This window comes from Rhipicephalus sanguineus, chromosome 7 (genome assembly GCF_013339695.2).
Source record: "Rhipicephalus sanguineus isolate Rsan-2018 chromosome 7, BIME_Rsan_1.4, whole genome shotgun sequence".
In the NCBI taxonomy this organism is placed as follows: Eukaryota; Metazoa; Arthropoda; class Arachnida; order Ixodida; family Ixodidae; genus Rhipicephalus; species Rhipicephalus sanguineus.
Window position 1 is genome coordinate 134,312,879 of NC_051182.1, and position 13,043 is coordinate 134,325,921.

A 13,043-nucleotide genomic window follows, 5' to 3' on the forward strand; every position below is an offset into this window, starting at 1 on the left:
GTATTAATTCTATTGTGGTTAGTGTTCTCTTTTATTTCTTTATGGTCATGTGGGTTTATCAGATATGGCAATTAGGTTTTATTTTTATTTATTTTTTTCCCTATAGGGAAAGCTGCCATTCTTCCTTCATACAGATCTGGGTGTCTACCTCACCGCACTGTTGTTAATCTGCTTTCATTTCAGAATGAACTGGACGACCTCATCGCATCCGAGTGTTTGTTCTGCGGAGAAGTAGCAATAAGGTAAGCGGGACCTGCTTTGAAAGAGATTGTGCTGAAGCTCGCCAAGAACGACTCGTAGTATCTGCTTGCCATTTTCCCTGTTTCCATTTTGCTGGCGCCCTCCTATTGTATGTAAACGTCAGTTCTGCACGCAGTATTGACACAAGGGGCGACAGCTGCTCGCGCAATTTGCTTTTCACCATATTTGCACTAAGGCTGAAGTGCCCGTATAGCTGTCAGACAATGCAAGGTTTCAGTTTGTCCTCGAACTAAGTGTTTGCACAAACTAGGTGCTTGCAAATTCAATCAGCAAATTTAGTGTTAACCCGCAACTTAGTTAGACCGAAAATTAAGGGGCTGCAGCTTCTCTTTCTGTTTTCCTTTTCATCATATTGGCGCTAACGCTACAGATCCCTATAGTTGGAGCTGTCCGACAATCGAAAGTTTTAGTCTGTCTTCAAACTAAGTGTTTGCTTGTTTAATCCGCAAATTCAGTGTTAGTCCACAAACTAAGGGGCGGCAACTTCTCGTGCAATTTTGTTTTTCACCAAATAAGTGCTAACGCTGCAGATGCCATACAGTTGGAGCTGTACGACAGTGACACTCACAATAAGTGTAAATAACTGTTTGCCGATTTAATCCGCACATTTAGTGTTAATCGGCAAACTAAAGCGTTTGCGTATTGCTGATTTGCAGGAGGCTTTAAAGGGCCGGTAAACAGGCTCCGAATTTTTTTATACATCTCCCAAACAAGCCCGCCAGTTCGTGCAGAAAGTCGCAGTGATCGCGTTTTATGAATACTACAGCGCTGCGCGCAGCGCAGGCGCTCCATTTTGAAAAACAATTCCCGCGCCCCTCTCCACTCCTCCTCGTCCGCGAAGTGACGTAATGTTGCCCATGGGCAACTTTACGTAACACCGACTTCGTCTATTGGTTCTTTGCACTACGAAACGGCGCCTTGGCCTTACGGTAATGCGGTTTTGCCCGCGCATTTACCGCGCTTCGCCGCGCCGCTATGGTGACCCTAGCGCCGCTCTGGCACAAGCGAACCGGGGGAAAGCCTTGTTAGGTCCCTGGCTGGGTGCCGATGACGTAATCGCTGACGTTGTGCTACGTTGCCGAAGTGGGCGTAGTCACAACAACGGGCTACGCCTACCTCTCTTCGCTGCCGAAAAGGGTGGGAAGGCCGAGCAAGAAACCGAAACTAGCCGAAGCGGGTTAACTCACTTGTTCGCAAAATTCTTGCGGCAGCATGTTCACATCGTACGAGTGCGCTGCTGTGTGCAGTTATCGCTTCATCACACAGTTTGGACCGCGGGTTTGTTTACTGGCCCTTTAAACATGATGGACCAGATTGGTGGCGCGGATATTAATGAGGCAAGCACAAAACTATTATTGAAAGTGTATTCTACATCGTTGCTCGTTTACATTTTCAACCCCACTGTAACTTAAAATGCGTCGCCTTTTGAAATTGTTCTGTTTTCTTTTTTGACAAAAAAAGCTCAGTGAGCACAAAAACTTTCTAAAGGGCGAAATGTGGATGACTTACCTGTTTGTTTTATTTGTTAATTTTTTGTTTTCGCTGAAAATTGCGAGGTTGCACCGGAACAATTTTTTTTCTTCTCCTTAAAATGCGTTTCCAACGCGTTTGGTTGTCAACAATCGCGCAGTGCGGCGAAACCGAAACTAACGCGGCAAATCTACTTTCGGCGCGCCATGGTTACGGTTGCTGTGCGGTTCGTTAAATCTTGACACTGCGTGGATAGCAATCTAAACAAAGCGTTCTTCCACTTTGTCGGGCCTATGAAGCATTTCCCGTCTAATCGCGTGTGTTTTGATTGCCGCTAGCGGTATGGTGGCTAGAGCCATACTAGCGGTTTTCAAATTACCCCATGGTCGCGGGATCGAACCCCGGCCGCGACGGCCGCATTTTTAATGTGGGCTTGTGGCCCGTGTACTTAGATTTAGGCATTTAGGTGCACGTTGAAGGACTCGCGGTGGTCGAAATTTCCGAAGCCCTCCAACGTTAAACGTCCCAACGTTTGGGACGTTAAACCCCGCCAATTATATAGCGGTTCTAAAACTAGGGTTTATTCTGGACATTGTCTAATTCCGTCATTGCTCAATTCTAATTGGTCCAGAGGGCTGCCACGGCCTCTCCGATTGGCTTAAAATGCCGCCATTACGAAATATGACAAGATGGCGGAATTTGACAGTGTCCAAATAGCACCCGAAACAACGTGTCTCCTCATGGCAGGTCATATATGGTATTCACGCTTGCATGCGATGCCATTGGTCGACCACGGCATTATATATGTACCTGCAGTGCCACGAATTTTTTGTCATGTCAGTGTCGTGAAGCTTGCGTCGCCACGTGACGTGTGCAATTTTGTTGTTGATTCTTCAAGGTCTGTGGACGAGCCGTTCATCGATCCTGAGGAGTACGAACAAGTGATGAATGACTGGCGGTGACGGCCGGATATTCCGGGTGCACAAGAACAGAACTAAGAGAAGACGTGTAGTTTATCATGTTGTATATACATTAAGGCAAAACATAAACAGTGTGCTGGTTCGTAAGCTGATTATATATATAATAAAGCGTCTATATTATGCTTTACGTCTCTCGCTCAAATTTGTATTGCTGCTGCGCGTCACAAAAGGAGAGGAGCCCTTCGCCTATCGGGAAAATGGGAGCAAGCGAAGCGTGGCGAGTGTATACAGCTGACCATAGGTGTGCGCAGGATTATCCATTTGGGGGGGATAATCCTGCCTTCCGTTGGTCGGGTGCATGGTGTAAGAGAAATACTCTTACACCGTGGTCGTGTCCGAAATAATACCAGCCCCGCAACTGATGAAAAAGAAAAAAAAATGAAAATGAAACGATGGCGTGCTTCCTTCTCAAGAAGGCCTGCCATTGGTCCACGGGTTTCCGGGGTAAAGGTGGGAAGTAAGCAGATATCTTTGTATACAACAATGAAATGTGGCAACGTGAAGTGACAAGTGATACGCATGCCTCCAGCACACCTTCAAGGGCGTCATTTGTGTACCCTCGCATTTACATCTGTACGCTTTATTGCTTGGATAGCTGCGTGGTAGGCTAGTCTTCATAGAGACCGCATTGTGCTTCAGATTTTCCGGCACGGGCTCAGCCCACTTGATGTTTATTGATGACCCTTTGATAACAGCTGGCCGTGATAATTCCTACGGTATTTTCCCTCTCACGTTTCGCCAGTGGGCCGTTTCGCTCGCGTTATCTGAAGCGGGATCGGCCGCGGCCGTGAACGCCGCGTGATAAAGGAATCGGTGAGGCTGGAGTGAAGTTCTTGCATAAATTCCTGGCACAGCGCGTATACACAGCGGTGGGCGCCTAAACGACGAAATACTTTGCTGTCCGTAGAAGCGACTCCCTTAGTGCTTAAGAAAGAAAAGAAACGTGGCTACAGGCTTTCACGGTTTGGAAACAGCGCGAACTGTTATCTCAAGAGTGTGCGTGGCAGGTTTGATTTTCTGAAGAGAAAACGTACACCGAAGCATAGCGGCCTTGCACGTGCGCTAGCTCATTGGTAAACATAGGGCATTTTACACTTTTACACAAGGCCGCACTCTTTTTAAGAAGCAGAACAACGCGCACGCGTTGCCAAGTTGGAAAACCGCAGATAAGAGAGGGTGCCAAAATAATTGCCAGGCGCGGACGACGCGACGACGCAACCGTAATGACCCTTCGGTTCGCGTGCCTGCTGGCCATGGATGCTGCTGGCAACAACATTCCGCCGCGGCTCATCACCAAAGATGGCGGCGCCGTCTGCGACGTTTATTCCTCTGCGATGTTTTCCTCTTTGAAGCGGCCTGGGTCACCGCCTTCTTTTCGTTCCTGCAAACGAGTCCCCGCTTTCGTGGCACACTCAAGCACTTGGCATCGCTGCATCCTCCTGCAAGTGACAGCAACGCGACGTTTATCGTAGCGTCGCAAAACCACGGGACCGTCATCGTACGGCAACAACTCGACTACAGCGCGATACAACTAAATCTACGCTGGTCAAGTGACGGTGTCGTCTTTCGGAGTCCCGTGTTCCTCGATGTGCCAGCGAAACTGTACGCAGTAATTCGTCATATCGTTGGAAAAAAAAAAGTTTATCGTAGCGTCGAAAACTACGACTGGAACCGTCGTCGTGTGGCAACAACTCGACTACAGCGCGACAAGCTACGCTGGTCAAGTGACGGTATCGTCTTTCGGAATCCCGTCTGCGTCTATGTGTCAAGAGAACGGTGCTTAGTGGTTCGTCGTATCGTTGAAAAAGCGTTGGCAAAGTTTGCACAGCCCGCGTCTCCCTCTGTGCTGCACTGCGGTGTGCTCGATTCAGCCTACGCTACCAGCCCTCCTCCGATGCGCCTTTGAAAATAGCCGAGGCGAAGGAGCAACAACGATGTCATCGATAAGAAAGGGGTTCCCTCCGTGGCGTTCGGCCAAATCCGGCGGGCGCGCACCGCGCGTCATCGTTCATCAAGCAGCGTCGACGATTTTTGATCGTACACCGTGGTGTTGAAGCAAGGAAGGGGTCAGAAGCCCGCATCGTCAGGAAAAAGGCGGTCGGCCGCTCCTAAATTGCTTCCTCGCCCCCCTCCGCCCCCCCTCCATGAAACTTCAGACGTCGGCAGTTGACTTCCTGTAACGAGCAACCCCAAGAAACAAAAGAAGTTAAAAGGAAGCACCAGGAAAGGAAGGAAGGAACTGGCTTCACGCAGCGCTAGGCTCCGGTGTGTGTCGACCGAAAAAACTGCAGAGCTCGGTGTTGTTGCAGCTGGGTGTTTCTTTCGGACGTGTCACCGTTGTAGAGAGAAGACCCACCTCAGTGCGACTGCGGGATTCACGGATTGTGTGCACTCCCAGGGATTAAAAACTAAGTAAAAAAAAGTGCTACGCAAGAAGTCGCGACGCGGAGGCGAGACGAAGCATGTAACATCGTCGCACATCACGTCACTACCGTCTTCAAGGGTGTGTTTCTTTTTCCTGGACTGGCCGTGCGCGGCCCAAAAAACAACAAAAACGAAGCGGTAAGTCCTCATTGCGTTGTTTTGTTGGCTCGTTTATTGTTTTTTTTTGTTTCTCTTGCAGCGCACGCGTCCGCTTGTTGAACGTGTAAATACACGCGCGGGCGCGCGCTAGCGTTTTTAAGCGACTGGCCGGTTTTGTTTTTCTTAACCCACTGGCACCTTGTTTGTTGCGCTCGGTGGCTTCTTTTTCTGCCAAGGTGAATCGCGGCAAAGAAATGCGTAAAAACAAAAGACGCTGCTAAGTTGAGGTCATCGGCGCTTGGGGTGTTAGCGGCCCGCGAGCTTTTCTGACAGCTGACCCGCGTTGGGTGATTGCCTCCTCTTGGGTTTCTATGAACTCTGAGCGAGTTTTTGGGAGCGCGGCGCGCAGAGCGCATAGGAGCTGACTTTCGAGGCTTGAAAGCTTATCTTATCTGTCGTTGCTGGTAGCAACGGTTCTGTTGTATTAGTAGACGGGTGGTTTCTATCGCAACGAGAAGGAGAGGCTTCCCGGATAAAGAGTTTTTGAAGGCGAGGGGAAAAGCTTGTTCTACCGAGGCAGGCGCGACGACGATGCGCTAGCTGCGGCACTCCTCATGTGGATATGACGTGTTTTAGTTGAGTGATATCACAGGTGGGTGTTTCAGCTTTCGGGACTCGACACGGTTCGCAAGGAGGTGTCGGACCTACTGGCAAGCGTGGATTTTATTTCGTGCTAAACGGTAGGATATCTCTGCGTCAATCAATAAGATCTTGTATCGCGTCGTATTCGTTCTGGTGCATGTTGGGTCGTGTCGTATCCCGCCTTCACGTGTTGGCACTGCGGCCTTTTTTTGTGTGTGTTTTTTTTTCGATTGTTCGCTACTTCCGAATTTTGTAGATGGTCCGCCGAAAACTTGAGCGCGCTGTTAAAGTTCGTACGTAGTTTGAACTGCATCTAACCGCCTGGAAGTTCTGTAGGCGCGTTCATAGTTTCGGTACTCAGCACAATTCACCAGTTACCTTTGAATGCAACGATGCATTAAAACGTCGGATATGTAGTCTGATGAGTTTAATAGATTTAAAAAGAAAAACTTGCGTGATTGTGTTCGCGTGACGTCTATCCGTGATTTATTGTGCCACGTTTGGTTCTTGTGTCTTTAATCGAGCACGTTTCGTCAAAAGCGACTACATCGTTAGCATAGTTCTTCATTTGTGCATCGAACACGATAACGTGCGACTTCATTTCTGACGTTGTAGTGCCTTGGGCATCTTAACCAAACTTCGACTCTTTGAACACGTGAAGTGCGTTTTCAATACAAGAATATTTTGTTTAAAGAAGCACCTCGAAATGTTACGGCAGACAAAAAGACGCCCCGTAAAGATCCGGCATTGCAGCGTTTTTCGGAAAGCAAGGTTGCCATGTTTGTACCTATCAGCATCAATAATATTTATCGACTACGTAACGATAAGGATAATGTTTGATCGAGATATCACTTTGATGTTGAGATATATTGTTCTCTCAATTCACAAAAAAATAAAATGTGTACTTTTTGGAGTTAGATTAAAACACGGCACAGCGGTAATCTATAAAGTAGCAAATTTATCTTTGAACGAAATTAGCAACGATATCACACTTAATGTTGATATTGTTATGCTTTCTCTTGAACGTTAGAAGGTGGTACATATTTAGAAGTTATGTAGATTAAAACTGGTCATCTTTAATCGGAAATTGATGAAATTGATCATTACGGTATCGCTATGCCGCGTTAAAATCAACAGAAGCATTGCTTTGTTCGATGTTGCGTGTGTTTACTGTGTACTGGGTCAATTGCGGTGTTTCCTTCGTGATTCCTTGACATAGAGAGAGAAAGACCTTCAAAAGAGGTCTCACAACCCACTGTGCTCAGCTAGGTGTTTTCCGGTAATCACAAATCGGAAATTGATCGTTATAAGATATCGATATGTCGCGTAAAAATTGACGGAAGCATTGCTTTTTTCTATGTTGGATGTGTCTACAGTTTGTTGCGATGTTTCCTTGACATAGAGAGAGAAAGAAAGACCTTCAAAAGACATCTCGCGATTCTCCACACTGAAATGTTTGCCTAATCTTTCTTTTATACGCATTGCAAAAGGGCGACATCAGCGCTTTGCCGAGAAAAAAACTCCGTTGCTTTGTTTTATGCCCCTGTGTCTACTGCGCGTACTGCGTGTCAATTGCGTTTCCTTTATGCTTCTTTGACAGAGAGGAAGAAAGACCTTCAAAAGTCGCCTCACAGTCCTCCAGTCTGAGATGTTTGCCGAATCTTTCATTTATGCGCGTTGCGAAAGGGCAACAACACCGTTTTACAGAAAACAACGCCGGTTTCGTGATACGCAATCCAAGCCGTCGGCACTTCGCTGAGTTTGCAACATGCCAACGCGATGACCACGTTCGTGCCGCGCGTTTTTCTTTGTTCTTTTTTGCTGACCTTTTCGAGAGAGCCCCTGGCACGAACGGTATTAGAAAAACAAGAAAAAAAAAAAAAAGCCGCGTTGCTACGCAGCAACGAAACATCCTTTGTTGGGCTGGGTAGAATAGAATGGGCGTGTGTTGCTGGGAAGGGCACGCACCGTAGACGGGCCCGGCGCGTGCGTCAATTTGTCGTCACTGGGAAATGGAAATCGGTTTTCCGGTATGTTTTCGCTCGGTAATGACTTATCGCTTCCCGTTCCGTTCCTGGCAAAGCCTTCTTTATGCAACCCAACTGTTATATCCTGGACTTGATGTGTTTTTAACATCCTGATAATCAGAATCAAAAACTTGCGACAACTTCCTAAACTGCAACTGTTGAGACATTTAAATGGCAGGCATCGCGGATTGATTAGATGTGGTGTTCAAAATTAAGCTTTATACCCGCCACGGTGGTTAGTGGTTCTGCTGACTCGAAGGTCGCGGGATCGAATCCCGGTCGCGGCGGCCGCATTTTCGATGGAGGCGAAAATGCTTGAGGCCCGTGTACTTTGATTTGGGTGCACATTGAAGAACACCAGATGGTCAAAATTTCCGGAGCCCTCCACTACGGCGTATCTCATAATCATATCGTAGTTTTGGGACGTAAAATACCAACAACTATTATATTTATGGTTTAAGTTTTAAGTTTATGGTCAAGTTTATGGTAAAGCTTATGGTCTAAAGGGATTAACGCAGGCATCGCAGATTGATCATATGTGGTGTCCAAAGTAAGCTTTATCATTTACTGGTTAAGTTTATGGTTAATTTTATGGTTTAGTGGGATAATCACCTCACCTTGCGTCTCCCTGGCCACATGACTTATTTGCATGTGGGGTCTCTGCGTGCCTCCCAGTGTCATATTTTAAGAAAACAATAAAGTTTAATTTTGAACACTATGTATACATCTCTGAAACATGCCAGATTTATGATTGCCTGTGAAAGTGTCACACAAGCATTGTGACAATTTGGTGGAACTCCGTAGCTCAGGAGTGGAAAAAAAAATTAGTTTAGGCTTTTTCCGTAAACCGTGGTTATTAAGGCGTTTGGTGCAGCCATAGTAGATGCATTATACATTTATCTTGGCATTCCCCATTGTAGCCTTTGTGCTATGAAACGCTTCTAATAATAATAATAATAGTTATTCACTTATCTAAAATGCCATGCCACTTATTATTTGTGAGTATATAATGTCACTGTGAAAGCCTTGTATAAGCGCCGTGACCATTTCCTGAAATTGTGAATTCTAGACTGTTACGGTTGCACGGCGAATTTAATGTCATTTTCATTGAATGACATTAAGTGAACTTATGTCGTCGTAAAGTTAATTCTGCCAGCTAGAACTATTGAGGCATTTAATGCTGCCAAAACAGATGTATTGCGTGAGTACACTGTACTAAAGTGTGCCGCCAATTTGTGAGTAGGACTTTTGCAGAATCCTTTGTGTAAGCATCTTAGTGATTTCGCATAGACTGTTAAAAACAATGTATCATTACGTGTTCTAATGACAGATTTACAAAGCTTGTGCTTCGAATATTTTTTTTTTAACTTGCCAATCTTTGGTAACTCTTGTGAAAACTGCGAGACCTTCACTAAAATTCCCACTTCCATTGGTCGGTTGAATTCAGTTTTCTCTCCTAAATAAAATAAATTTTATTCGAATTGGTTCAGCACTTGTTTGTGAAAGTGCTTCCGCATTTTATTGGGGAAATTTGTAGTTGGCACTAAAGCCACCTCTTAATTCAAGCAACTGTTAAAGAACCTGAGGCACTTAAGCTTAATCCTTGCAGCATTTCTCGTAATACGCAGTGCAGCTTTAGGTCGTTAAACCCAACAGTTCAAATTTATTTTTTGCTGAATTGCACACTTTGCACACAAAGCGAAGGAGACGTCCTTATGTACAACATATTTTCAGAAGTGTGGTGATTCCACAGCTGTTTTTGTAATTGATAGGGCTACTGCACTCTCACAATGCAACGCTGCTTCTGTACGTGAGGCATCGCCTCGAGACAAGAGGTTGTCCGGGAGGGTTATCTTCCACTCGCTTTATCTGAGTAGATTACTCCATTCGAGTGGTACAATATACTTGATTTAGCGTGTAATAAAGTAGCTGACATGCAGGATGTGAACTGAGGCCTCCTCCTGCATAATGCATCCGTCGCAGCTTGGGCATACGTCCTTTGTAACAATAATGGAGTGTAACATATGCCGAGAAACAAAGCAATGTAGATTGTAATGCAGCTTACATATTCATTATGACAAAACGAAGTCGTGAAGTTAATATTGTGACGTTAAACAAGGTATATATATTTTTGCTTCGGTCATCATTAAACACTTTGTAAGCTAGCCAGCGTTTATTTCCAAATGTGCGCAAACGTTAAAAAATCTATATAAAATGTTTTGCGAAAGATACACGCCATTCATATTGTGAGGTTAAATAAGATTTTGTTTGTTTCCGTTATCATTAAACACTGCATAAGCAAGCTGGCCAGTGTGTGTACATTTCTAAATATATGCAGAAACAAAAGAATATATAAAATGTGTTATTGGAAAGATACATGTAAGCTAATATATTGAGATTAAATGAGATTTTGTTTGTGTTATCATTAAACAATTTGTGAGCTAGCCAGCGTGTCTGTATTTCTAAACAGACAAAAGCAAAAATATATATACACTCGTTAATAGTGCTTATTAGTGAGGAAAGAAATTCCCGTACAGTAAGATGAACGAATGCTACAAAACACTTCAGGCAATAAATGTTTTAGTAACTTCAGTTTGCAGACATTAATTTTTTGAGATTTTTGCTTCAATTGGCATAAAGTATCATGTAACTATTTTACTTCGTGCTCTCTACATTGTGACATCTTCTTTGTCGCGTGCTCTCTACTTCGTTCTTTGTCGCGTAATAAATTCAACAAATTGTGAACATGACGTTTTGTTTTTGAGCTTTATTGAAGCTGACGAATTTGCTACACTCTTGTCATTGAATCCAGTGTTGACTGTTCATTGCTGCAATATATTTTATTACATGCTCGAAGCTCCGTGAATGCATGTTTTTCTTTTCTGGTGTATTTATAGTGTCTGAACCTTCAGAAGAAAACCTTTATTATCATAGTGAGCTGGTTTCGGGAATATCATTATGGCATTCCTTGAGTGATGCCCAAAACAACTGCGAGTTCTCTGTGTCTTTTGTTACCAAGATGCGTCCTAGTAGTGTTGCGCAATACCGGAACTGTGCTTGCAGCACATCTCCCCGTTAAGCTTGCTGACTTTCAAATGATCAGCGTAAATAGTTTAGTTAATTAAAGTGACTGTCTAACTTTCTTAAACATTTTCTTAACAGGGATGGGAAACAGAGGTACAGATTAAGTGAACAGTTGCTTGGAAAAATTTTTTCATTGGGACTGGCATATCTGCCATGTAAGCAGGAAATAAATTGACTAATGCTTCAAAGTATGATTTAATTAGAACTAACCGACAATCAAGCCAAGGAAAGTATAGGGGATGTTATTTGTAGTAATTATGAGAAATTTATGTATATATAAACATATATGTATATAAACATTTATATCATAATTACTACAAATTTTTGCATCTCCTCTACTTTCCTTGGCTTGATTGTCTGTTAGTTCTAATTAACGTTGTGAGTAAGAAACAAAAAAATGAGCCCTTAAAAATCCCCCAAAGTTACGATTTTGTTAGATTAGTACAACATGCACAGGAACTGGAGGAAGGGGGTGCACATAGTTGTCTGTTATCGTTGCCACATAAGCAAGAGGACTGATTACTTAATGATGTTATGGTCAATATTATTAGATTAGTGTCTCATCTGCGTAGCTTAATGGCATTCAGCTTAATGCCATTCAACACTGATGACCTTTGTTGCAACTCATTAGGGTGTGTAATGCTTTCTGCGAGGGAGGCTTGCGTCAGCTAGCATATCTCTTATGTATGACGAAGCTCTGTTGCACAGCAAAGTTGCTATCAATGTCTTTTAATTAACACGGACGTCTATACTAGCAGAAATTTTGTACATTGTGACAAGTCCTTATCACGGGAAGGAGTGTCAGTCCTGGTTTGCAAACGCTTGGCTGATAGGGCTCTAGCCATACCGATTGCACATGGAGCCTTAATTAAAAAAGCGTGCTTTCACCATTACCAAATACTGAGTGCACGTGATCTTAATTACGTTGCTCCACTGCTGTGTGGCGCCGGTGTCTTACAATTTTAGGTAGGTGTTCTGAAGTGATGGAATTATACGCGACGTTAGGACATTTATTATTCATTTTCATGATCGTCAGGTACAGACTTACTCGTTTGAAACATAAAAGCCACAAACAAGATTTGGCTGTTGGCGGGCCTTTACGCATGATGCTGATGGTACGTGAAAAAGTTTAAGTTACAAGTGCCTTATAGTGCTAACTTTATCAGAACGTTAATGTTAGAGTAACATGACAGAAACGGTAGCACCTCATAACATCACAATCGAGGAATGTATATGTCAGCAAAGCTTTGGTTGGGGCTAGTTGATCACTCCTACTTGCACAAAAATCTAGGCAGATGAGGACAAAGAACACTGGCGCCCGTCCTGTGTACAGTGTTCTGCTTCGCGCCTAGATGTTTGCATAAGTATACGTCAGTAGGGGCAGGGTACAGGAAATGCTGAACAGATAAGAACTGTGGCTGTGCTGACTGTAACTGCAACCTTTCAGTGTCAGCATGTGTCAGTATGCGCAAGAGCTGTGCATGGTGCAGGTAATTCATCCTGGACATTTTACCGTGTTAAACAGGTGTAGGTACGTTGCTTGTATGCCTCAGTGCTACGTTTTCGTCCGCGTCGCATCTCGATAGATTATTATAAATACTTTCACATGTGTACGCTGCTGTAGCTCTCCTGTCTGCCTCTGTTTCTGTTACCTAGCTTTGTAAACAAATTCTGTGGCCTGCTTATATGGCAAGTGTCTTCATTGCAACTGGTGTGTTATGCATGTCCACATGTCTCCGAATTTACACTAAGGGAAAGCCTTTACCCCTGAAACTTATGCATAAGTACACAGAGTGTGTTTGTGAAAGGGTACATGCAAGCATGTAGCCTGCAGTCAGCTAAGATAGTTTAAGGGACACTAAAGAAAAAAAAAAGATTTTTCTTATATTAGTAAATTAGGCTTTCACAATTCCAAAATCGCCACGCTTGCCGCACCAAGATGCTTTGTAAGCGGAAAAACGTGCAAAGAAAGAAAATGCGGGTGGCAACGCCATCTTGCAGTTCCCGCACCAGTCGCCGCAATGTCATAGATTTTGACGGCGTCTACTAGGTCCTA

General features: G+C 44.3%; 3 protein-coding genes across 6 annotated transcripts in view; 2 read left to right on the top strand and 1 right to left on the bottom strand.

Annotated features, from left to right (window-relative positions):
- Window positions 1-2,826, top strand: part of LOC119400006 (vacuolar protein sorting-associated protein 18 homolog) — a 65,687-nt gene extending 62,861 nt beyond the window's left edge. Inside the window, exons 26-27 of the mRNA XM_037666911.2 lie at window positions 184-242; window positions 2,630-2,826. Of these exons, the coding sequence (XP_037522839.1) occupies window positions 184-242; window positions 2,630-2,693 (123 nt within the window). The 3' untranslated portion in view covers window positions 2,694-2,826. The remainder of the gene's footprint in view (window positions 1-183; window positions 243-2,629) is intronic.
- LOC119399996 (SUMO-conjugating enzyme UBC9) overlaps window positions 1-13,043 on the bottom strand; it is a 562,334-nt gene that overhangs the window by 364,725 nt on the left and 184,566 nt on the right. The gene's annotated exons all lie outside the window — the stretch shown is intronic.
- LOC119400008 (prominin-like protein) overlaps window positions 3,665-13,043 on the top strand; it is a 64,106-nt gene continuing 54,727 nt past the window's right edge. For 2 of the 4 annotated variants that reach the window (XM_037666912.2, XM_037666915.2), the window contains exon 1: window positions 3,665-5,273. The gene's annotated coding sequence lies outside the window, so the exon portion shown is untranslated. Of the gene's footprint in view, window positions 5,274-5,838; window positions 5,975-13,043 lie in introns of those variants that run through there. The other 2 variants (XM_037666914.2, XM_037666913.2) reach the window with 2 other exon arrangements.